Source organism: Mus caroli, chromosome 7, assembly GCF_900094665.2.
Source record: "Mus caroli chromosome 7, CAROLI_EIJ_v1.1, whole genome shotgun sequence".
In the NCBI taxonomy this organism is placed as follows: domain Eukaryota; kingdom Metazoa; phylum Chordata; class Mammalia; order Rodentia; family Muridae; genus Mus; species Mus caroli.
In genome coordinates this window covers 132,501,992-132,526,158 of record NC_034576.1, presented here as the reverse complement: position 1 = coordinate 132,526,158, position 24,167 = coordinate 132,501,992, and the positions used below count along the sequence as shown (strand labels likewise).

The 24,167-nt window shown below is 41.7% G+C and overlaps 1 protein-coding gene and 1 long non-coding RNA gene across 5 annotated transcripts in view; one reads left to right on the top strand and one right to left on the bottom strand.

Moving 5' to 3' along the window:
- LOC110298073 overlaps positions 1 to 865 on the bottom strand; it is a 12,042-nt gene extending 11,177 nt beyond the window's left edge. The window contains exon 1 of the long non-coding RNA XR_003837113.1: positions 774 to 865. This is a non-coding gene — a long non-coding RNA (uncharacterized LOC110298073). The remainder of the gene's footprint in view (positions 1 to 773) is intronic.
- Positions 866 to 5,226: 4,361 nt separating this feature from the next.
- The window catches only part of Ate1 (arginyltransferase 1), a 123,640-nt gene continuing 104,699 nt past the window's right edge, over positions 5,227 to 24,167 (top strand). Inside the window, exons 1-7 of one of the 4 annotated variants that reach the window (XM_021166982.2) lie at positions 5,227 to 5,711; positions 9,549 to 9,612; positions 12,165 to 12,227; positions 13,293 to 13,396; positions 14,982 to 15,236; positions 16,524 to 16,741; positions 21,466 to 21,594. In XM_021166982.2, coding sequence (XP_021022641.1) covers positions 5,627 to 5,711; positions 9,549 to 9,612; positions 12,165 to 12,227; positions 13,293 to 13,396; positions 14,982 to 15,236; positions 16,524 to 16,741; positions 21,466 to 21,594 — 918 coding nt within the window. In that variant the 5' untranslated portion in view covers positions 5,227 to 5,626. Of the gene's footprint in view, positions 5,712 to 6,012; positions 6,233 to 9,548; positions 9,613 to 12,164; positions 12,228 to 13,292; positions 13,397 to 14,981; positions 15,237 to 16,523; positions 16,742 to 20,493; positions 20,623 to 21,465; positions 21,595 to 24,167 lie in introns of those variants that run through there. The other 3 variants (XM_021166981.2, XM_021166980.2, XM_021166979.2) reach the window with 3 other exon arrangements.

Here is a 24,167-nt window from a genome sequence, read left to right as displayed (position 1 = left end):
GTAAAGCTCTAAAATCATAGACTGTCTCTGTTCATCAAGGCCTGGACTAAAGACACTCACCTGCGTGGGAACCACCCAGTGTCCCCCTCTCCCTCTGCCCTCTTCCTTTATGTCCGGGGCCTAGTGCTGCCCCCGGCCCTGTTCTCAGCTTCTCAGCCATATCCTGCATGGGATGCTGGAAACTGAGAACCTGGTACTCTTGTCCACCCCCTGCCATGTGGGGTCAGTGGCTTTACACAGCCAGATGCCCACCCAGGGATGCATGGAAAGCGTCCTTCAGTCCTCTCGAATCCGCCCGTCCAGAGTGGGCACTCTCCCTCCCACCTCTTTCCCTCATACCCACGGCCCCACACATTTTAACTATTTAGTGATTAAGATTCTACCTAACTTAGTACGTCGACTAACTACACGTTTTTCTTTTAAAAAACACTTGCTCTTGAATTTGTAGTATATGTTTAGAGTTAATCCAAGTTCTCTCTCAAGTACTTTATGGATTGTGGCTTTATGGATGTACTACTTTATGGATTGTGACAGGGCATCTGCAGTTCCTATCTCTCATCCTTATAACCCTACTGCCATCCATCTCTAAAGCTGTAATTACATTATTCATAATTTATCTATACTTTTCCATAAATATAACTACTGAGTGCAAGTTGCTATTATTACCCCAAATAAGTCATTATGTTTGAGCAATTAAGATTTAAATACAAATTATTTTACATCCTTGTTTCTTTTTTCTGGAGGTTTTCCTTTCCTTAGAACATCCTAGTTACCCATCATTGATTCCTTCCCTGGAGAATAGACAGTTCAGTCAAAGCAGGCAGACACGTTCCTTCATGGGAAACTCTGGATTTTTCTTTCACGTTTGAAGGGTAAGTTCTCTGGATATAGAACTCTAGGCTTTGTTTTTCTTAGAATACTCAGAATAATTCATTCCTGTTTCTATGGTTTCTGAAGAGCATTCTTTCACTTTCTGGATTATTTCATTATTTTCTGCAGTTTGGGTTTTGGATAAAACTCTGGGTTGCTATGAAAAACCAGTCATTTCCTTTTCTGTGTGCTTGTGTATGTGTGGGGTGCGTTTTCACTATAGCGGGAGGGGAGGATCGGTAGACGTCAGATCTCCCCTACCATGTGGGTCCCAGGGATGACAAGTGTGGACAATCAGACTTGACCTTCAGAGTCACCTCCCCAACCATTTTCCTGCTTGGTATTTGTTAACTCTAATTTTGTCCCCCAGTGATACAAGCTACATTTTAGGTGCTCAGTAGCCTCATGTAGCTAGTATGTAGCTAGTATGTAGTTAGTATGTAGCAGACTGAGGAGCCAGGTCTTGACAAGATGGAGTCCAATCCAGGTGTCCCGAGGAAAGCGTCTTCTGGGACTCCTGCCACTGGTGCTCTCTTCACCATGCCTCTCTCTGCCCCCTGTAGAACGCTCCCTTCTCTGCCCTCAAGTTATCTGTTTGCCTCACACCCATTGTTCTCTGGTTTAACTTAGGTTCTCTCACAGAGTCTTTGGAGGAAAAGGAGAGTGTCTCACTTCCCTTCCTTAGTTGCACTGTACGGGCCTGCTAGTCCTCCACGGAAGTCCTCCACATTACCAGTGCCCGGTGCTTTACAGACTGGTGCTTGGTAACATAAACCAATGCTACCGAGTCACTGACAGTGAGCAGCTTCAGCAGCTTCATCTGTCAAGGAAGAAAGTTAAACACGAAGACAAACACATGCTTTGCTTTCCCTTCTCTCATCTGGCCTAGAATAGAAAAAAAAAAAAATATATATATATATATATATATCTGTCTTTGGCTTTTAACAGAATGTAGCCACCCAGGAACCATTGTTTCACATAGGTGGACACCCGGTACCGATGGTTTTGTTTTTCCCAGACAGGGTCTCATTGTATAACCCTGGCTGACCAGAACTCCCTGTGCAGCTCAGACCGCAGATTTACAGTGATCTAATCCGCCTCTGCAGTGCTAAGATTAAAGACGTTTGCATTCCTTTTATTACTGTTTATCCCTCCTGTATGTCCCTTACTTGTTGCTCGGCATTCAGCAAGTTATTCAGCCTTTCTGCTTTACCTCTTCCATCTGACAATGTTGTTGTAATGCAAGGTGAATTAACATACATGCCCAAGGACTTTGGACATTCTCATTATTACTGTACAAGGTTGGAATATTCTAGAGTGTACTGGCTCAGGGTGAGGCAAAGTGAGAAGAGAGTACAGTAGTTTCCTTTTATCTTTTTTATATCTATAATTTAAAAATATATTTATTTATTATTTATTTGAGCACACTGTAGCTGTCTTCAGACACACCAGAAGAGGGCATCAGATCCCATTATGGATGGTTGTGAGTCACCATGTGGTTGCTGGGAATTGAACTCAGGACCTCTGGAAGAGCAGTCAGTGCTTTTAACCACTGAGTCATCTCTCCAGCCCCCTATATTATTATTTCAAGACCCCCAGTGCATATCTGGAACTGTAGATAGATAGTACTGAAGCCTATATAGTTTTTCTCCCAAACTATATATACCTATGACCAAGTTTAATGTATAAATTGGGCACAGTAAAAGATTAACAATGTATGTGAACCCAGTCTATGAAAAACTAAGTATTGTTTTGAGTCAGGGTAGCTCTGTAGCTCCGGCTGGCTCCCAATTTGTGATCCCCCTGCTTCAGTTCTCCGAAGATGTCTTATTGCACTGTATCTTAGCAACCTCAGTATAGATTTTTTTTTTTCCTAATTAAGTGGAGAGTTTTTTCCTGTTCACTTAAAAGAAGCAATTTCTGGCTGATTTTTGGCATGCTCCAAATAGTGGCATGACTATTGTTAAGCTTTGATATCAGTTGGTAAATCAGGGCTACTTGAACACAGAGATTGCAAATACCCTGACAGTCAATAATGGAGAGTAACTGATGGAGGTGACACATACAGCCTGGAACTGCAGGCCACGATTCACGTGCCAGGGACAACAAGCAGTCCCATCACCTGACACAGAATGACGCTCAGCTTAAAACTTCTGAGTTGTTCATTTTAGGGCATTATATATCAGTGGTTGACAATGGGTAACAGAAATCAAGGACAGTGAAACCAGTACTGGTCGTGGTGGTGCATTTCTTTAAGTGCAGCCCTTCAGATGCCGAAGCAGGCAGATCTTTCTGAGTTTGAGGCATGTCTGGCCTGCATCGTGAGCTCCAGGATGGCCAGGGCTGCATCGTAAGACCATATCTCCGAGGGGCAAGAAAATGAGACAAAGGGCTGAAGACATGGATCCACAGTTGAGATCACTCGATGCTATGTCAGGGGACCTGGGGACCTGGGATCTGATTCCTAGCATCAACAAGGCAGAGCAGGGCTGTCTGTAATTCTAGTTCCAAGGGGTCCTATGCTCTCATGTGGATTCTTAAGGCACCAGGCATGAACTGGTGTGCACATACATACAAGCAAAACGATCATACACAAAAATAAAAATAATCTTTTAAAAAAGTGAAATCAGGACTGGAGAGATGGCTCAGCAGTTAAGAGCACTGACTGCTCTTCCAAAGGTCCTGAGTTCAAATCTCAGCAACCACATGGTGGCTCACAACCATCTGTAATGAGATCTGACGGCCTCGCTGGTGTATCTGAAGACAGCTACAGTGTACTTAGACATAATAAATAAATAAATCTTTAAAAAAAAAAAGTGAAATCCTTTCTGCTGTGTGGGATGGGGAGCTATTGTTCAAGAAAAGGTCAAAAGCCTTTCTGCGTACCTTCTATGTAGAGCAGGGCATTCTGCCCTCTTTGGGTCAATCCATTGATCCTTGCTATAAAAAAATGAAGCAGATGAAGTGTTCCATAAAAATATGGGCACTGAGCTGCAACAAGTTCTCTCCAATTTTACACTTCTGTATTACATGGTCACCTGTTAGGTTCTTAAACAACTTTGTGAACAATGTTGGTCACCAGGCCCTGAATTAATTATTAAACTTAACTAGATACATCTTTAGCACAGAAAACCTTAGGGTCAAAACTGTTGAAATTTCCTTTAAAAGTTTATACATTTAGCCATGTACAGTGGTGCACACCCGGGATTCCAGCACAGTGGAGCCTGAGGCAGGGGGGTCCAGAGTTCTACGTCATCCTGGGCTTCATTAACAGTTGAAAAATAAGTTTGTTCACCGGCAGGAGAGGTGGCTCAGTGGTTAAGAGCACTTGATGATCTTGCAGAAGACACAGTTTGGTTCCCAGCATCATATTTGATCTTGAAAGACCCACAAAGTGAGGACTCCCCCCGTTCTGACTCAGGAGAGGCGACACCCCAAATCACTCACAAGAACGGCCTTGATGAAAACCGCAAGAGGACTTTTATTCCAGGCGTGTTCTGGGGGCCCAGTACACCACGCAGGGGTAGAGGACCATGGACCACGAGTGCAGAATTGGGACAACTTTTATGGGGTTACAACAAAGCCTGAGCTTCGCAAACCAATCATTTCAGAGCATCAAGACCCCACGCAGTGCTTTCAGTGTGTCATCTTTCCTTCTATGGTGCAAGCAGTTTACAGTTGCTAGAAAAGCGGTTAGTCAACTCATCTCCTCCTGTTATCTTACTAGGCCAGGATCACGTATTCAAGGGCCTGTCTTAATGCCCTTTCACCTAGTTCCATACAGGAGGTGGGCCCTGGAACAGCGTGGAAATGTGACCTTTTACCTGTATACTGGCAGGAGCAGGGTCTGGAATTTATGCTATTTAGGGCTTCTTAGGGGGCTGGAGTTGAGGCTGTATTTTCCATCTTTTCAATCTTACATGGTGGCTCACAATTGTCTGCCAGTCAGGGGTTCAGGGTCTACATTGCCTTCTGGATGCCTCCAGCACTGGATGAAGGTGGTACACATATCTACTTGCAGGCTAAACACCCACAAACATAATTAAAAAAAAAAAAAAAGGTTCCTGATTGCACTTTCTAGACACTGCAAAAAGGAATTAACCATATTGTCGACTATGGAAATTATGCCAGACAGACTTAAACATCTGTGTACGCAGAGGAGAAAGCTAAGGAATATTATCTTGGTAGAAGTATGCATTTATTTTTACACTTTGCCTCACAACCTTATTCTCTAAAACATGTTCTCTGCAAAATTGGAGACCCATGGAATGAATTCAGATTATGTAAATGTTCAGCCTTGAAGAGTTAAAAATTCTTTTTGAGTGGTATTTAAAACTCCCTTTAAAAGATGAAAGTGTCGCTTCATCATTGGACATTGCGCTCTAGCAGAGTTGTTCGGATTCTAGATCCCTCTCTACCAAGCCAGCTCCGGCTCCTCGTTCCTTACAGGTGGTCAGGCGCAGTCCTCGAGCGCAAATGACTGGGTGAATCCCAACCTGGAGCCTCAGTTTCCCTATCTGTAAAGCGGGCTGAGAGATCGCGTCGGTGACAAGGACTGCTGTTGACCGGACAAGTAACCTGCTGGCCACTAAACACTGGGTTCCGAGACGCACCCCTGCAACCCAGGCTGGCGGCCAGTGGCCAGACCGGGGATCGGCGGAGAGCCGCGAACCCGGCAACCCCCGCGCTCTCGGCCCTTCCCCGAGGTTCCCCGCGCTGAGAGGCGTGGCCGCTCCTCAAGCCCACAGCAGCGGCCATGGCCTCGGTGGTGGAATACAAGGGCCTGAAGGCCGGCTACTACTGCGGCTACTGCGAGTCCAGGGAGGGCAAGACGTCGTGTGGTGAGTGTCCCGCCGTCCAGGTCGCCTTAACCGGCTCCAGCCAGGCTCTCGCTACGTCCTGGCAGGTCTGCGGCGCGGGTTGAGGCCGTTGGTCACCCGACTCCAGTTTCTCGGTCCCATTGGTCTCTCCTCAGCCGGCTTCCTTCCCATCCCGGTCTTCCCGCCCTCGCCCTCCCTAGGGGGTAGCCGCCCCTCACAGAAGAGGAACGGAAATAGCGGACAGCTGCCCTCAGTCAACATGGCGCGGGCGGCGTCAGTGACGTAGGGTGCCCGGTCCTTCCGGCCCGCGAGCACTCGAGTGGCTTCGCGCGATCTTCGGGGGCGCGCGCGTTGCATTGTGGGGTGCTGGAGGCGAAGGCGGCGGTAGCGGCGGCTGCGTAGGACTGGGTGGCGCAGCGGCGGCGGGGTCGCGGAGATGGCTTCTTGGAGCGCGCCTTCGCCTAGCCTCGTAGAGTATTTTGAGGGCCAGACCTCCTTCCAGTGTGGCTATTGCAAGAACAAGTTGGGCAGTCGCTCCTATGGTGAGCGAGCCGGGCCGACGGCCGTGTGCTTCGGGCTCTGTGAGGCTCTTGGGTGGCCGCAGCCTGGGGAGCGTCGTGAAGAGCCGGGTGTCCTCCACCCTTGCTCCCTCAGCGGCTGCTCTGGGAGACGGGAAGGGAGATGGGGAGGCTCCTGGGAGCTGACGGCCGCCCTGCATCCATCCCCGCGGCAGCCGTGGCCCCCTGCTGCATGTGTAGAGGGGCGTGTGCGTGCACACCTGTTCGCTGTCATTTTGGATAAAGTGTCTGAGAGAACGTACTGGAAACCGAGATCGGCTTGATATTTTGATAAAATACCTGCTCGACTTTTTTTTTTTTTTTTAAATCAGGGGTTTATACCATGTCATTGTGTCAACCCATCTCGAAGACCGTAATAACGGTGTTCCTTCGGGATTTAGGTTTCTTTTCTTTTTCTTTTCTTTTACTTTTCTGGCTTTCCGAGACAAGCGTTTTCTGTGTAGCTCTGGCTGTCCTGGAATTCACTCTGTAGACCAGGCTGGCCTGGAATTCAGAAATCCGCCTGCCCCTGCCTCGCGAGGGTCTGGGATTAAAGGTGTGCATCACCACCGGGCTAGGATTCAGGTTTCTTACGGAAGATTTGTTTGTAAACCGAATGTGTACTTATTGTCTGCCGTGTCATGATTGGCAAATACAGAATCTAGGATGGATGGTTTAGAATAATCCTGCAGGTGGAAACCAGGTAACTATGACTATAAATTTAGGTTAGAGATTTGCCCATTTTGAAAGACAGTTCAGTGGGGGAATGATTTGGCTGTGCACGGTATTCTGGTTTATGGATGCATTAAATGTGTTTATTAGGAGAAAGTGTATTATTAGGTAAACCGCGGCCTTGGGTAGACAGTTATACAATCATTAGATGCACGGATTACGAAGACCAGTTAAGTGAAAAAAACGCTTGGAGCATAGGGTTAAATAAACAGGATGCAGATGACAGCCGAGTACACGTGACAGCTGAGAGGAATATGGTCCAATAAAGCCCAAATAAGGCCAAGAAAGCACATCAAATGACAGTGGCTCACTTTGAGTGATAGAGACACTATTCTTTTTCAGAATTTTTATATTCTGACTATAATATTTGCCAGCATTATGTGACTGAAACAAATATTTTAATAGGGAGGACCTTACCACCCCTACCCCTAGTAATTTCGTATTAGAGAAAATTGGACAATATAAATGTTTTGTGTTTCAAGATTTGTTGAAGAACAGTTTTATCATCTAGAAAGACAACTATAAATTCCCAGCATTTCAGTTTTAGTCTGTCCTGTAAGGCACTCTTCTGTCGGGTGACTGCTGTGTAGGAACTCCCGTTATATCTGAGTGGCCTCAAAACTACAGAGGATTCATTTGAGGCTCAGAATAACTTGTTGGTGTCAGTGAGTGACTAGTCACTAGTTTTGCTTTGGATTGCTGTGATAACCACCATGATCAAGTGCAGTTTGGGGAGGAAAGGGCTTATTTCGTCTTAGAGCTTTCACTCCATTGAGAAGTCAGGGCAAGAAGTGGAGGCAGGAAGGAACCTTGGGGCAGGAACTGAAGTGAAGGTTGTAGAACTGGTATGCTGACATTTTTACTGGAACTTGACACCATTTCTCCCCCCACTCGCTTGCCATTCTATAAAGCATGTTCCTATATATAGCTGGTACAATTTCCTAAGGAAGAAAAAAACTCGTTTTAAACTTTAGTTCAGGTATGTCCTTTACATGTTAATCCCCATCGTTTTTTGTCCTCTCGCCCACAATGTCATAGTTATTTCACTGAATTGATAATCTCAGAGGCTCTGTCATCATCTTCTTGTTCCCTTGGGATGCCAGTTCCTGTCAGTTCATTTATTTTGAATGAGTATGTCTGTATATGTTTGTCCTATTTTTAAGGGTCAAGCCTGTGCTATGCATATTATGCATAGCAAGTAGTAGAACTAACATACCTTTGTGCTGGTCAGCTTGACACAAGCTAGAGTTACCTGGAGAGAGGAAACGTCAACTGAGAAACTGCTGCCCTCCCATGGCCTGTAGTTAAGCCTTTTGTGACATATTTTGATTAGTGATTAATATAGGAGGGCCCAGCTCTGGGCATGGGGTACTGGGATGCACAAGAAACCAGTTCAAGCAAGCCAAGGAGAGCTAGTCAGTAGTCCGTGTTCTTCCCCGACCTCTGCTTCACTTCCTGCCTTTAGATCCCTCCAGGGCCCTGACTCCAGTTTCTGCTCTGACTTCCTTCCATGACGCCTTGTGAGCTGTAATAGGGAATAAACCCTTTCACCCCGAAACCATACTTGATTATGGTGTTTCTTGCATAGCAATAGAAGGTAAACTCAAATAGGTGAGACCAGTGTGTTAACTCACTGGAGGTTCTCTGACCGTTTGTGTGATGAAGTCTACAATTCCAGTGAGAATTGAGACGATTTATTAATCTTTAATTAAATGGAGTTGGAGCCACTTTTGATATATTTGATTCTTTAGATTTCATTTCTTTTTTTGTTCCTGTTTTGAGACTGGGTCTCTTATATAGCCCCGACTTGCCTGGACTCCTAGAGTTGCTTTGTAGCCAAGGCTGGCCTTGAACTCACAGAGATGTTCCTGCCTCTGCCTCTTGAGTGCTGAGATCAAAGACGTGTGCCACCGCACCTGACTTAATACCTCCCCTCCCCCAACACACAGGATCTTACGTTACTCAGGTTGGTTTCAAATTTATTATATAGTTGAGGTTGGTCTTAAACCCTGACTCCATCTGACTCCACATGCATTTACCTCCTAAATTCTAGGATTATAGGTTTGTGTCACCACTCCTATCTTAAAATTAATATAGCTTATTTTTTGTTTGTGTTGTACGTATTATGTTAGGTGTAAAGTACATGCAGACTTTTTATTACTCCAGTATGAATGTTCTAGAATTTTAGTCTAAATTTGCCATTTTTATTTATTTATTTATTTATTTTTGGTTTTCCGAGACAGGGTTTCTCTGTGTAGCCCTGGCTGTCCTGGAACTCACTTTGTAGACCAGGCTGGCCTCGAACTTAGAAATCTGCCTGCCTCTGCCTCCCGAGTGCTGGGATTAAAGGCGTGCGCCACCACCGCCCGGCTCCATTTTTATTTTGAATTTATTTTATACACAGGTAGCCCAGTCTGGCCTGGGATGCCCAGAGCTCCACCTGTCTCTGCCTTTGCAGTTTTACCGAACCTCCTCTAACTTACCTGTGTTTTCTTGTAAAGAACACTTAAGGGTTTTAACAAGAAGACAACACGGTGTGCTGGAGCTAACATGCTCCTTACTTTTTCAGGCATGTGGGCACATTCCATGACAGTGCAGGATTACCAGGATCTTATAGACCGAGGATGGAGAAGGTAAGGTTCTTTAACACAGGTGCGTTTTGTTATCGCTTAGTTGCTTCTTATAACTGCATGGTGAGAATTGCCCTCAGAATATTCTTTTATGGAGCTGTTTATTATGTTCTTTTGTGTAGTGTAGTTTTTTGTTCTTAGAAATTTATTGGCAAAGTTAAAAATTATGCATAAAGTAAAATACATAACATACCTTGTGTGCTTATTACTAATCTTGGACAGTTACTGGAATTATTCTATTCTTTCACTGATTCTCTGTGTTTTCCCTCCTCTCCAAAGCATTTGACAGTAGATTACATGTTAATTATTATTGCAGAAAGCATATTGCAACATACATATCTGCGAAGAAATAGTTTCCCTTTAAACTTATCTACCATGCCTTTATCATCTTATAAAATGAATACTAGTTTTTGCTGAATGTGGTGTCCCATGCCAGTAATCCCAGCACTAGGAAGCAGAGGTGGGTGGATCTCTGTGAGTTTGAGAATAGCTTGGTCTACAGAATGAGCTTCAGGCCAGCCAGGGCTACTTGATGAGGCCCTGTCTCAAAAACAAAAAAGAAAAATTAATATAATTTTTTGATGGTACTTGGCATTCATTTAAAAAATTGTTTTAAAATATTTTTATTGTGTGTGTGTGTGTGTGTGTGTGTGTGTGTGTATACGTATACGTATACATATATGAGAAGGGGTAGAGAGTGAGTGAGTATGGGGGGAGAGTGTGTGAGGACGAGAGAGAGAGAGAGCTCGAGCGAGCGTGAGCGAGCACTCTTGTGCATGCTTGGCAGCAAGCACCCTCCCTGATGACCATTGTACACCTGGCTTTGGTGATCTGGACTCCAACCCTCATGCTTGCACAGCAAGGGCTTTTCTTACTGAGCTGTCTTCCCAGTACCTAGATTGCCTTTTAAAAAAATGCTTACTTATTTGTATTTGGGGATGAGCTTGTGTGTACTACAATACATATACAGCTCAGAGGACAACCTGCAGGAGGGTTCTTTCCTTCTCTCATGTGGGTTCTGGGGCTGAGATCAGGCCTTCAGTCTGGCCAGCAAATGCCTTCATCCATAGAGCTGTCTCACTGACTCAGGATTGCCTTACACAATTGCGCGTGTGCAGACACACACACACACACACACACACCTGTTGGTTAATTGATTTTATAATTGTTCATACACTGTGTTTTCTTGGTAAGTTTTTTTTTTTTTTTTTTTCCTACTATGTACCCCTGACTGGTCTGGTACTCTGTGTAGGCCTGTGTCCTCCTCCTGAGCACTTGGGTTAAAGGTGTACACCACCAAGTCTGCCTGGATAGTTTTTTTTTAAAGATTTATTTATTTATTATACATAAGTACACTGTAGCTGTCCTCACCAGAAAAGGGCATCAAATCTCACTACGGGTGGCTGTGAACCACCATGTGGTTGCTGGGATTTGAACTCAGGACCTTTGGAAGAACAGTCAGTGCTCTTACCCACTGAGCCATCCTGCCAGCCCTGGATAGTTATTTTTAAGTAACTTTTGGGAACGTTTCTTGAATAATTGTAAACAATAATAAGCATTAAGTACTGAATGCTAGTGTTCTCTAGAGCTAGGATTGAGCAAACCAATTAAAATGTTAATACTCATTTTAAACTTAATATGAGTTTCAAAATGTAGATGAGGGCCAGATGTTGTACAATTTTGGACGACATGATAAGGATCATGTTTAAGGTGAGAAGGAGACATTCACAGATTTTATATGAGAGCAATATGATGTGATTTGTTTCAGAAGGTTCATTTGTATGTCAGAGAGGTATTTGAGAGGCAGGAAGACAGAGTCCAGAGAAGAAACAAGGACTTCTATCTTATCTTAGTGGCGATGAGGAGAGGACAAATTTAGGTATGTTTTATACATAGATGCTTTCTAATAGGATACAGAGGTGAATTAGAGAAATAGTCTAAAATAACTCTGGCTTGAGAAATGAACGAATGGTTCTACCCCTGACATGGCTACAGTGTCGATAACTGAGGCTAGTTGTGTGGTGCTGAGGTAGGCGGACAATTGTGTGTATGTGTCATCCTAAGCAGGCTCCATCAGCTCCATCAGGCTCATGGACTTTTTTTTTATTATTATTTTAAAAAGATTTTTATAATTCTTAAAATTATGCCTATGGGTGTGTGTCTGTATGCATGCACATGTGAATATGGTATCTACAGAGGCCAGAGGTGTTGGAGCCCCTGGAGCTGAAGTAATGGGGCTTTGAGTACCGGCAACTGAGCTTAGGACCTCTGGAAAAGCAGTCCGTGTTCATAGCCACTGAGCCAGTGATGCAGGCTCGTCACACGAAGCAGTTTCATTACCGTCCCTGTGGTCCTGGGATAGTAACAGCTGAAGACACCGAAGGAGTTGCAGGACTGACCTTGTAATACACCTGTTAAGGTTTAGGAAGGAAAACGGTGGTTTTGTTTTATGCTATTGATTAGATTTTTTTACCCTTATTTTAGGGGTTTTCTAATCTATTTTGGTACATGTGAAAAGTATATAAGAAATTAACAAGCTATTTTTATAATTTTAGAAGTGGAAAATATGTGTACAAACCTGTCATGGATCAAACATGCTGTCCTCAGTACACAATAAGGTAAGATCTACAATGAAAAGATTGTGTGTATTTAAAGTAGAATCTTAGAATTTTAAAATACTATTTCTACTTTAATTAGACATTAGAAGGAAAAGGAAAGTAAATGAATTGTCGTTTCTACATACTGATTTGATTCATGTGTTGACAAATAGATTCTAATATTGTTTAGTCAGTCTAGTCCTGGTACAAAGATGATATGAAAAAATACTTTGTTTGTTAGATAGTGGATACTATGGACTATTGGTAAATAGTTTGCCTCTGCCTCCTGAGCGCTGGGCTTAGAGGTGTTTGCTACCATCCTTTGGCGGTCTTCTTTTTAATGGAAGAAATAAACTATTTTTTCCTTTGCAAGTAGCTGTCAATTGTTGATAGCTTCTTGGCTAGGGGTACAAGTTCCTGTCTTCTTATCCCTTAGGGCTAGGACCCTGTCTTAGTTAGGGTTTCTGTTGGTGCAGTGAAACACCATCACCAAAAGCAAGTTAGGGAGAAAAGGGCTTATTCAGCTTATACTGCCACATCATAGTATGTCATTGGAGGAACTCAGGTAACCCCTGTGAAAATGATCATTTATTAGCTAGAGGGGTCACGACCCACAGGTTGAGAACCACTGATATACAGAAATATATACAGTATATCTTACTGTTTTTTCCATTGTTGAGTTAGGATTGGATTTTGTTTACCTAAGTCAGCTACTCTGCTCGAGCGTGCACACACACACACACACACACACACACACACACACACACACACGTATATATATTGATACCTACCTACCTATCTACCTACCCACCTATGTTTTCCACCTTCCAGTATTTTTTGCCTTCTCTTTTTCCCTCTGGTTTATGTGTTTTCCCCTCCTTTTCCTTCTCTCTTTTCTTCTTACTCTTTAAGAAATCCTTTAACTGTAGTCACGGTGAGATCTGGAGTAGGATTAGAGGCTGCCTTATGTTTCTTCTTCACAAAAAACTCCAAGCATGAAACTTGCTGCACTCTCCAAAATGCTATCCTGAACTGATCTTAGTAAGAGCTTTAGTTCACTTTTAAAATATTGATTTGCTTTTCCAGGTGTCATCCTTTACAGTTTCAGCCATCAAAATCTCACAAGAAAGTTTTGAAAAAAATGCTGAAATTTCTGGCTAAAGGAGAGATCTCGAAAGGCAATTGTGAGGGTAAGATGAGATCTGGTCTGGAAATTGTTTGCTGTGAACATTAAAATGTATCTTTCCAAGGCTCCCCCTTTCACATGTCTAATTCAGGTCAGGCAGGGGAAGGAGGTTTTTATAAAATAATCCTATGCTAATATCATAAGGCCAGTGATGGAGCGATACCACCATCTGTCTCACTAGACCCTCCAGTAAGGATGTAGTGAGTCCGCACTAACAGAGCCTGTCTTGAAAAGAAAATTAAGGGTCATTGTAAAATGTTGTGAGGTTTTAAATTGAAGTGTTTTATTCCCGTCTGACTTGATTCTAATGATGTCTTTGTGAGCAGATGCCACATGAGGGAGAGATGACTCAGCAGGTAACTGCACTGCTGTGCAAGCCGGACTTCTTGGGTTGGCCCTGGAGTCCAGATGAAAAGCCGGAAATAGTGTTGTGTAGCCCTTGCGTTCCTAGTGAAGATGGGAGCTGGGATGAGAGAATTGCCCCAAGCTTACAGTTGAGGACATAGGCCTGGAGTGCTGAGACACTCATTTACAAACAAGGTAGAAGGCGATGGCTAACTCCTGAAAGTTGTCTTCTTTCTTCCACACAGCAGGCATGACAGACGCACGGTAGAAAAACAATGCTGTTTTCACTAAACAGTATTTTATGAAGTTGTCTTAGTTATCTGATCAATTTTAAATTATCAGTGCCTTCCCGATACCTAAAAGATTATTAGTATCATTTACTTTATTTTACTTTTTTTCACCTTTTCAGTGTTTTAACTTTGAAACCTTTTAAGTTCTCCTATAATTGATACCTAATTTGGGGAGTGTCATTCTCTGAACTCTTTCTCACTATTACCATAGGAAGCACCTAGTCCTGGGAGCTCCCTACCCTAGTTTAGCTTATTCACTCATTCCACAAGTAGATTTTCAATGCCTGTGGGTGTTGTGGTAACTGTGTTGACCACTGGAGAGACAATGGCTGCCCAAGCAGGTAAGTTCTTTGGGTTCCACGGATTGTCCTAGAGTAGGTGTGGCTTAGCTGGCATCAGCAGAGGCCAGAAGACTTGGTTTTAGAGATTATGTGCTAATTAGAACCTTGGAAATAGTTTTGGTGTACCTCTGATGGACTATTATGTATACATAATTGTAAGAATTAAATAAGTTTTGAATTTCTTTTTGTGTCTAGAAATCACAGTCCATAGGTAAATTGATGCCCTATGTTTTCATGTGACTTGTACATTTGGCTTTTTGTTTAACTTGTTATAGACTTCTCAACTGTGTCTAAAACTGATATTATAGGTGGCGATAGAGTCACTAGGCCAAGGGGGAAGGGTTGAAATCTTAGGTCACAGTTTTCTTTAAGTGAGACAAGATTTGTTATATCAGTTGGGTATATCCCATCCTTGGGAGCTTGAGCACAGCTGGTGCAGTGACTTTTATTCTCCTGTTAGAGTACTGTGTCTCAGGTGAAGTCGCGCTCTTGCTCTGGAAGACAGCCCATGGATTTGGCTGCTGTAGTAACAGGATTACTTACAGTTATATAATCCTAAACGTGTCAAATAATACAGCTGATGATGGGCTTTTCATTGTTTTCTCATTTTTAGATGAGCCCATGGATTCTACAATGGAGGATGCTGTTGATGGTGACTTTGCATTAATTAACAAGTTGGATATAAAGTGTGATCTTAAAACACTCAGTAGTGACCTCAAAGGAAGCATAGAGAGTGAAGAGAAGGAGAAAGAAAAGAGTATAAAGAAAGAAGGGTCTAAAGAATTAATTCATCCACAATCTATAGAGGAGAAGTTGGGCTCTGGTGAACCATCACATTCAATCAAAGTTCATATTGGTCCTAAGCCAGGTAGTGTAAATTTTGTATCACTTGATAGTTATACTAGAGACTTTGATTAGATTTTCTTGTGTTGTGATTTTTTTTTTTTTTTTTTTTTTGCGGGGAGGGTGGTTACGTTTTTTCCTCTCTTCTTTTCTCCCCTTCCCTCCCCTCTTCTCTTCTCTTCTTTTCTTTAACCTGGTTCTTAAAGACAGGTTTCTCTGTATAGCCCTGGCTGTCCTGCAACTCACTCTGTAGACCAGGCTGGCCTTGAACTCAGAGATCAGCCTGTTTCTGCCTCCTGAGTGCTGGGATTAAAGGAATGCTACACTACACTTGGCTTGGGGAAAAATCTTAATCAGATTAGCTAATTATTTATTTGAGGACAGTTAAGGTTACTTTGGGGTGGATGCATGTTCTTTCAGGAAATATGTAATGTCTAGGTTACTCAGTTTGTTTTTTTTTAAAAGATCTATTTTATTTGTTAGTATATTGTAGCTGTCTTCAGACATACCAGAAGACGGAAGCAGATCTTATTACAGATGGTTGTGAGCCACCATGTGGTTGCTGGGAATTGAACTCAGGACCTCTGGAAGAGCAGCAGTCAGTGCTCTTAACCATGGAGCTATCTTTCCAACCCCAGGTTACTCAGTTTTTATTGGTTACAATGGGGTGCATTAATACATGGTTTTAAAAATTAGAACAGAATTCGTCAACCTGAACTCTGTGAACACAGAGTGTAATTGGAGGCACAATATGTTAAAATGAGCAAGGATTTTTTTTAAAGATTTGTTTATTTTTATATATGTGACTACACTCTAGCTGTCTTCAGTCACTCCAGAAAAGAGCATCAAATCCCATTATAGATGGTTGTGAGCCACCATGTGTGTTGGGAATTGAACTCAGCACTCCTGGAAGAGCAGCCAGTGCTCTTAACCACTGAGCCTTCTTTCTAGCCCCAAGGATTCTTCATAATTACAAGAAATACTACAACAATCACCCACCAAAGTTTGTTCTAGATTCAAAATGTCCCCAGAAATGTGGGCCACAGAGGTAGAAGATCCTTCAAGTGTTGATTTCTACTTACAGAAGCAGAAGAGTGGGCAGATGTTTAGGATGGATGAATGGATGGAAGAATGAATGAACAGATGAATTCATTAAGAGCACATTTGTGTGACCTTTTGCCTTTTTGACAGCTAACTTGGGTAGAATATTAATGATCCTGTAAAACTTCATTGTGAACTCTTTGGACTTAGTCTATGTATCACATTTCTAGAGGCAAATGCCATTGGTCTAATATTTTGTCATTCTTCTTAGGCAAAGGGGCTGACTTGAGTAAGCCTCCATGTCGGAAAGCAAGGGAAATGAGGAAAGAAAGGCAAAGGTTAAAACGGATGCAGCAGGCCTCAGCTGCAGCCTTGGAGGCTCAAGGTCAGCCAGTCTGTTTGTTACCAAAGGCTAAATCCAACCAGCCCAAGTCATTGGAAGATTTGATTTTTCAATCTTTACCAGAAAATGCATCGCACAAGTTAGAGGTACTTGGAGGGCTTTTGTGACTGGTTGCATTGTGTTTTGTGTTGGATACTTATTTTCTTTGCACTAATACTTACCAGTTAGTATTTTACTATTTAGCATTTCTGTTCTCATAAGTCAACTGCTATATGAGAAAGTTCTTGAGCTTTTGAAAATATTTTAGGCAGCTAGTTTAAAAAAAATTCATTTGTAGCATGTTTTTAAGCAGGGTACGCTGGCTTTTTGTGTTACTTGATTGCAAATAAGTAGTTTATAAAACCAGAAATATTATAAAATTAATTTTATCTTAGAAATTAAAATGGTGAAAGATAATTTAGATATTAAAAGACTAGGACACAATAAACAAATTGGTTTTATCATCTATGTTTTGATCAAGATAGCAGTGTTGCTATATATACAAACCTGTACTAAGTCATCCTACTGTCCTAGTCAGGGTTACTGTGCAACCTTTTTATATATGCTGTGATGACACCATGACCACAGAGCAAGTTGGAGATGAAAGAGTTTTTTTTAGCTATACTTCCCACATCACTGTTCATCACTGAAGGCAATCAGGATTCAACTCAATCAGGGCAGGAACCTGGAGGCAGGAGCTGATGAAGAGGCTGTGGAGGGGTGTTGCTCAGCCCCCTTTCTTATAGAACTCAGGACACCAGCCTAGGGATGGCACCACTTGCAATTGGGTGGGTCCTTTCTTATCAATCATTAATTTAAAAAATGCCCTACAACCAGATATTATAGGAACATTTTTTCAATTTCAATTCAGTTTCCTGTCAGATAACTCAAGCTTGTGTCAAGTTGACATAAAATTAGCCAGCACCTACCAAACTACCAAAATCCTTTCTCATTAAGAAATCCCAAAGCCGGGTGGGGTGGCGTACGCCTTTATTCCCAGCATTTGGGAGGCAGAGGCAGGTGGATTTCTGAGTTTGAGGCCAGCCTGGTCTATAGAGTGAGTTCCAGGACAGCCAGGGCTACACAGAGAAACCCTGTCTCGAAAAACCAAAAAATACCAAAACCAAAACCAAACCAAAACCAAAAAAAAAACCCAAAAAACCCCACACACCAAAACATTGCCAGGTGAAATTCTCTCTAAGACTCTAAGTAGCTTTCACTTAAGTCTCATGTTGAATGTACATATCACCATCTGCTGTACTTCTAAATAAGCATTAAAAATCAGTACAAAAGTACACTGTGGTGTACACAGTTACCACTGTGATAACGTCACCGCTTTGTACAAAGAAACACCTGGGTGGCAGGTCACATTCCTCGGGGGTGAAGCAGCGCATTCTTCACTATAGGAAAACACATACTTTAAAAATACCTTATGTTCAATCTACACACGAATTTTTGCTTAAAGGCAGATGCCTCTTGGAACAAACTATGACAAAGCATAAATTGGGCAAATAATGAAAAAACAGGTTCACGTTTTTTCAAAAAAAAAAGAGTGATAAAAATCTTCCATTTTTTACTACTTAGAAGGCAGTATGTCTAACAAATTTCAAATACAGCAAGACTGAGTAAATGTATTGAAACATTCATGCTCTTAACTTCCAGGAAGACTAAAACATTTCCTAGACTAAAAGAATGTTTTCCAAATAACTCAGCAGAATGGAAATTTATCTCAACTAAAGTCACAAGAACACAAGCAACAAAAAACAGGATTCCTCTTTGAGAATACTAAAAACTCCTCTAGCCTAAATTATGACTGAGAAAAATTAAAAGATCTTGTCAGACTATGTTTCTCTCCATCTCAACCAGATGCCTTACTTTAGACAAAGCTGAGGCAGTTGTAACTACAGAGTGGCAAAATCCATAGGAAACAATCTGGATGGATAACCTTCTATTATAATTTACAGTTTGATGGCAAAATCTGAGATATTTTTAAAAGTCTTTTAAATTTAACGATGAAGTGCTCTACAATATAAAATCTGGTAATGAGAAAACAAAAATAACCTTGTAAATGCAACATTGGCTGGATTAGAGAATGGAATTGTTTTTTTTTTTTTTTTTNCTGGTCTATAGAGTGAGTTCCAGGACAGCCAGGGCTACACAGAGAAACCCTGTCTCGAAAAACCAAAAAAAAAAAAAAAAAAAAAAAAAAAAAAAGAAAGAAAAAGAAATCCCAGCCAAGGGGACTGGAGAGATGGCTCAGTGGTTAAGAGCACCTACTGCTCTTCTGAAGGTCCTGAGTTCAAATCCCAGCAATCACATGGTGGCTTACAACCATCTGTAATGAGATCTCACACCCTCTTCTGGTGCATCTGAAGACAGCTACAGTGAACTTAGATATAATAATAAATAAATCTTAAAAAAAAAAGGAAATCCCAGCCAATTTAGCTAAAAGTTTTATGCCAAATTCTCATTTTTTCTCATATTAGAACAACAAATTAAAAATTTCAATATTATGTATTAAAATTATTTTAAAAACATTAGCCATAATGATGTAAAAATATTCTCCTGCTTGATTTGAATTTGTAGCTTAATATCCAAGGACATTAATGCTAATCTTAATGGGGCTGAAGTGATGGCTCAGTGAGAAAGAGTGAAACCTTTAGTTTGAATCTCTAGCTCCATATATTCATGAGTGTGTGTGTGTGTGCCTGTAACCCCGATTTCGGGGGGTTTAGGCAGTCAGATCTCCGAGCTTGTTGGGTAGCCAACTTACCTAGCCAAAATGGTGAGCTTCTGGTCCAGTGAGAGGCATCAGTCTGTAAAGCAGTGGGGCTGCATTCAGCTCGCTAAACATAGGCATGTGCACCCATGCACACTCAGTGCGTGCACCACACACACAGACACACAGACAAACTTTAACAACTTTGGCTGTTCCTTGATACTGTTACTAACTTTCTTCTTCCCAGCACTGTAGAGAATTGAATATACTACTTAAATTACAAAAGGGCCTTTATCCTTTGACCATAAGTAGGGTATTCAGGGAATCAGCCACATCTCTAATAACAGTTCTGTAGGTCTCAGCAGTTACATTTTTAATGTGGTAGTACCCAGGATTTGAAGAATTTGTTATTTGCTGGGTGTCACTCTTTTTCCTTTGCCAACATGAAATGCCCCATTATGTCCTCATTGTATTGTATTTAATTTCCTTTTGCTGCTATTTTACTAATGCATCCTAACTGTTAGTAATTAATGTTAAGATAAATGTCAGCTAGTCTTGTGCAGAGTTACCATTTCTAATTTATCCTTATTTAAGGCTTGTCCTGAAAGTTTTGATTATTTGTCCAAGATGTTGACATTGTAAGATAATCATAAAGGAAACATAATAGTGCATTTAACTCTAGAGTGACATGCACACTTTGTGAGAGTTTCCTCTCATAGTTACACGGTTGTAAGTTTACTTACTAGTGATGAATAAAGGTACCCAAAGTATATTTACAGTTTTTAGTGTTTCTGACTGACTGACTTTTGGTAAGTTGTGGACAGTTAAAATTCGAGAGTGTTTGTGTTATCATAACTAAGAGGAACCTGTCAGTTTACAGTAGAGCTAGGTGTTTTTAATCTGTCAGTGGTAAGGCTTAAGTTTAGAGGGAATCCTCTTTTGCTTTCCTTAAGTAGACTGTAGAGTGTAGCAATAACTTTTTCTTCATTTGCTAACTTTGCTGGTTTTTAATGTTAAAATACATGTTTATGCTTTAATATTATTTGAAACAAGTTGATTGAACGTCTCTGTTAGTGCATATACTGTAGAATTGAATGAGTGAATGAATTAATAAACACTGTTTTTTAACTCCTTCTGAAGGTGAGGGTGGTAAGATCTTCTCCACCAAGTCCTCAGTTCAAAGCCACATTTCAGGAGTCTTACCAGGTCTATAAACGTTACCAGATGGTTATTCACAAGGATCCGCCTGATAAGCCAACCGTGAGCCAGGTCAGCAGGCCACGCGTGAGATTCGCTGGCTGTAATTGTACTATATTTTTGTTTATAATTAATCTGTAGCATAACTGCACAAAGATAAGACTGAGTGAGTGGACATTCTGTAAATGTGAATTCACTACTGTCATGTGTTAAGTGCCAGTCACATAGAGTTTCAAAGTAGAAAGTCATATGCCACATTGCTTTTACTCAAAGCTGCTGTGTATTTATCTATATTTATCTACAAATCAGTCATGTAGCTTCAAGTTAAATACCCATGAGAAGAAGGTGCACTTGGCCTGGTGTGTTGCTATGCTTCATCCATGTTTGAAAGTCATCTAGAGAGTTCATAGCAGCTCAGTTATTTTTTATTAATGGAATACCCCTATATAAAAGAGATGGACTGGAAAAGGAAGAAGGTAGAGGTCTTTAATAGACTCCTTGTCCACTTACAATTTTATATAGAAGATGATTTCAAAAGAAAAACAACAACATCTGGGAATGAAAAAAGCCTAAAGCACTTCATTCAGTAGAGGTGGCAGAAGTGCTGGCTGAGACCAGTTCGCAGCAGTAGCTGTTAGTGTATGTGACAGTACTGCTGGTAAGTAGAGAAAAACCAAAGTACAAACAAATTGTCTGTCTGGCTCTTGTGAGTTCAGGTTGTCCTGAATGTTGGTAGAAAGTTGGCACTTAGGCCTGTGCCACTCCATTCCATTTCTGCTGCTTTATGGCAAACCCCAGGGCTGAACTTTGGAAGTGGTTTGCAGAGATCTTCCTCTAGCCTCACCTTCAGAAAGAAGTGTGTCAACAGGTAGAGTTGGTTCAATAGCATTGGCTTATATTTTCCTTGCTCTGAAGGTGAGGCTAGTACCTGCCTCCTTTGAGGACCCAGAGTTCAACTCATCCTTCAACCAGTCCTTTTCTTTATATACCAAGTATCAAGTGGCTATACACCAGGAAGCACCTGAAATATGTGAGAAGTCTGAGGTACTGTCTCTTAAACATTTTTTCCCTATATTGGCAAGGTTGTCAAGAAGCATGATCTATCTTAACTATTAAGAAGAGCTGATTGATTACTCTGAGTATCTCTAACTGAGCTTTGTGGAAAAGATTCAGACCTAGCATTTTGAATCCTTTAATAAAAAATGTAAATTCAAAAAGTTTTTCCAGCAGGAACGTGAGTACAGCACTATTAGGGTTTTGTCCTGCAGCCTAAGTTAGTAGAAGTGGAAGAAGCAGACCTGTTGAGATTGTTGTATAGAGCATCATCTAACAAGCACTTTTTGAGGGTCTCCACTTTCCATGTTGTAGATCTTAAATGAGTGAGAGATTCTACCATTGTAACAGGGATAGAGGTGTGTTGGGATAAAGGAACCGACAGGTGCAGAGGTGGCACTGAGTCAGGCATGGGCAGATGGGTAGGAGTATGTCTGGCCTGAAGGAGAGAAGAGAAGGGTGGTGTTGGCAGCAGTTCAGCCTTGCTCAACAGCATGATGGCTGAAGTACACAGTATGCTTGAGGAACCACTCCTTAGCTGTGTGTAAGGCAGTAGAGAAAATGAATAAGCTGCGCAGTTTAAGTTAGGAGCAAGACTTCTTTTTAAAGTTATTTTGCAAGCACGAAACACTTCAACACTGTTAATCACTCAGCAGTTCTCAACATGCTGTCATCTTTGTTTTGTCTCCCTCTTCATGTTCTTTGTTATTATGTTGGATTATTTTGTTCCAAATCTTGGCCACTCTACCATTTTGTCTGTAAGTACTTTAGTATATATCTTAGTAAAAATGTTTGATAATGAGCTAAGACAATTTAGGAAGACTTAAAAACATGTATAGGATACTTTAGTACTTAAGAAAAATCAACTTAGGGTAGCTGGGCATGGTGGCGCACGCCTTTAATCCCAGCATTTGGGAGGCAGAGGCAGGTAGATTTCTGAGTTCGAGGCCAGCCTGGTCTACAAAGTGAGTTCCAGGACAGCCAGGGCTATACAGAGAGACCCTGTCTCGAAAAACAACAACAACAACAAACCCCAAAAAACCAAAACCAAAACAAAAAAAAGTAAATATTATCGGGGCTGGAGAAGTGGCTCAGCAATTAAAAGCACTGGCTTCTTTTCCAGAGGACCTAGGTTTGACTCCCAGCACCCACAGGTTGTTTCACAGACAGCTTTAACTCTGGTCTTAGGGGGATTTGGCCTCCACAGGCTCAACATGAGTGTGGTAGACAGAAATACAATCAGGCAAAATATAAAATACCCATTTCTCTCTCTCTCTCTCTCTCTGTCTCTCTCTCTCTCCCTCTCTCTCTCTCTCTTTTTGTTTGTTTGAGACAGGGTTTCTCTGTGTAGCCCTGGCTGTCCTGGAACTCACTCTGTAGACCAGGCTGGCATCGAACTCAGAAATCCACCTGCCTCTGCCTCCTAAATGCTGGGATTAAAGCTGCGCAGCAGCACTGCCCAGCCAATAAATCCATTTTTAAAATGTAGCTATTTATACTTCATTTTATTAACCTTATTTGCTTCTTCTGGGTTTTATTGTTCCTGTGGATTTAATACAGTAGTTGTTAACCTTCCAAATCATGTGGCCCATTAATACAGTTCCTCATGTTGTGGTGACTTCCAAGCATAAATTTTTTTTGTTCCTACTTCATAACTGTAATTTTGCTACTGTTATATGTTGTAATGAAAATACCTGTTTTTTTTTTTTTTTTTTTCTTCAATGGTCTTAGGTGACTCCTGTGAAAAGGTTGTTTGTGTCCTAAGGGGGTTGTGACCCACAGTTGAGAATCACTGATTTAAGACATCTTAAGACTAGTGTCAGCCGGGTGTGGTGGTGCACGCCTTTAATCCCAGCACTCAGGAGGCAGGGGCAGGCGGATTTCTGAGTTCGAGGCCAGCCTGGTCTTCAAAGTGAGTTCCAGGACAGCCAGGGCTACACAGAGAAACCCTGTCTCGAAAAAAAAAAAACAAAAACAAAAAACAAAACAAAAGATTAGTGTCACTTCTCTACTATAGTTTTACCCCTGTCCAGTTTTATTACAGCCTTATTGTCACTGCATTCATTCCTCTTGTATATGTTACTGCCCCAACCAAACAAGTGTGCACATGCTATTTTCATAGTTGCTTGTCCTAGTGTTGGAGAGCCTCTGTTAGAGGCTCAGCCTTAGGCATGTGTATAGTCCCTCAGTGACAGTGCTTCTGTAGTGTTTGTCTCTTCCCTTGGTCTTTCTAAATGTTTGCTTCTGTTGGTTTCATAAGCAGCTTCTCTACTCTACTGGTTGATTTGTTTCCAGCAGTACCTTGGGGAGAATGTTGCTCTGCAGTCAGAAGTAATTAAATGTGGGTTTCTTGGCTGGGGAAGTTTTGAGGGCAGTCACTGAGGTTGCTGTGATCTGAGAAGGTTCCTTTAGTTGTCTCCTTTTCTGCTTCTCTGTGGTAAGCCACTGGCCTACACGTTAGCTGTTGCTCAGAAGGAACCTCTGGCTTCCTAATTGCTTACCACCATAACCTCTGCTCTGGTCAAGACTTTGTTTTTTTTTTTTTTTTTTTTTTTTAAAGATTT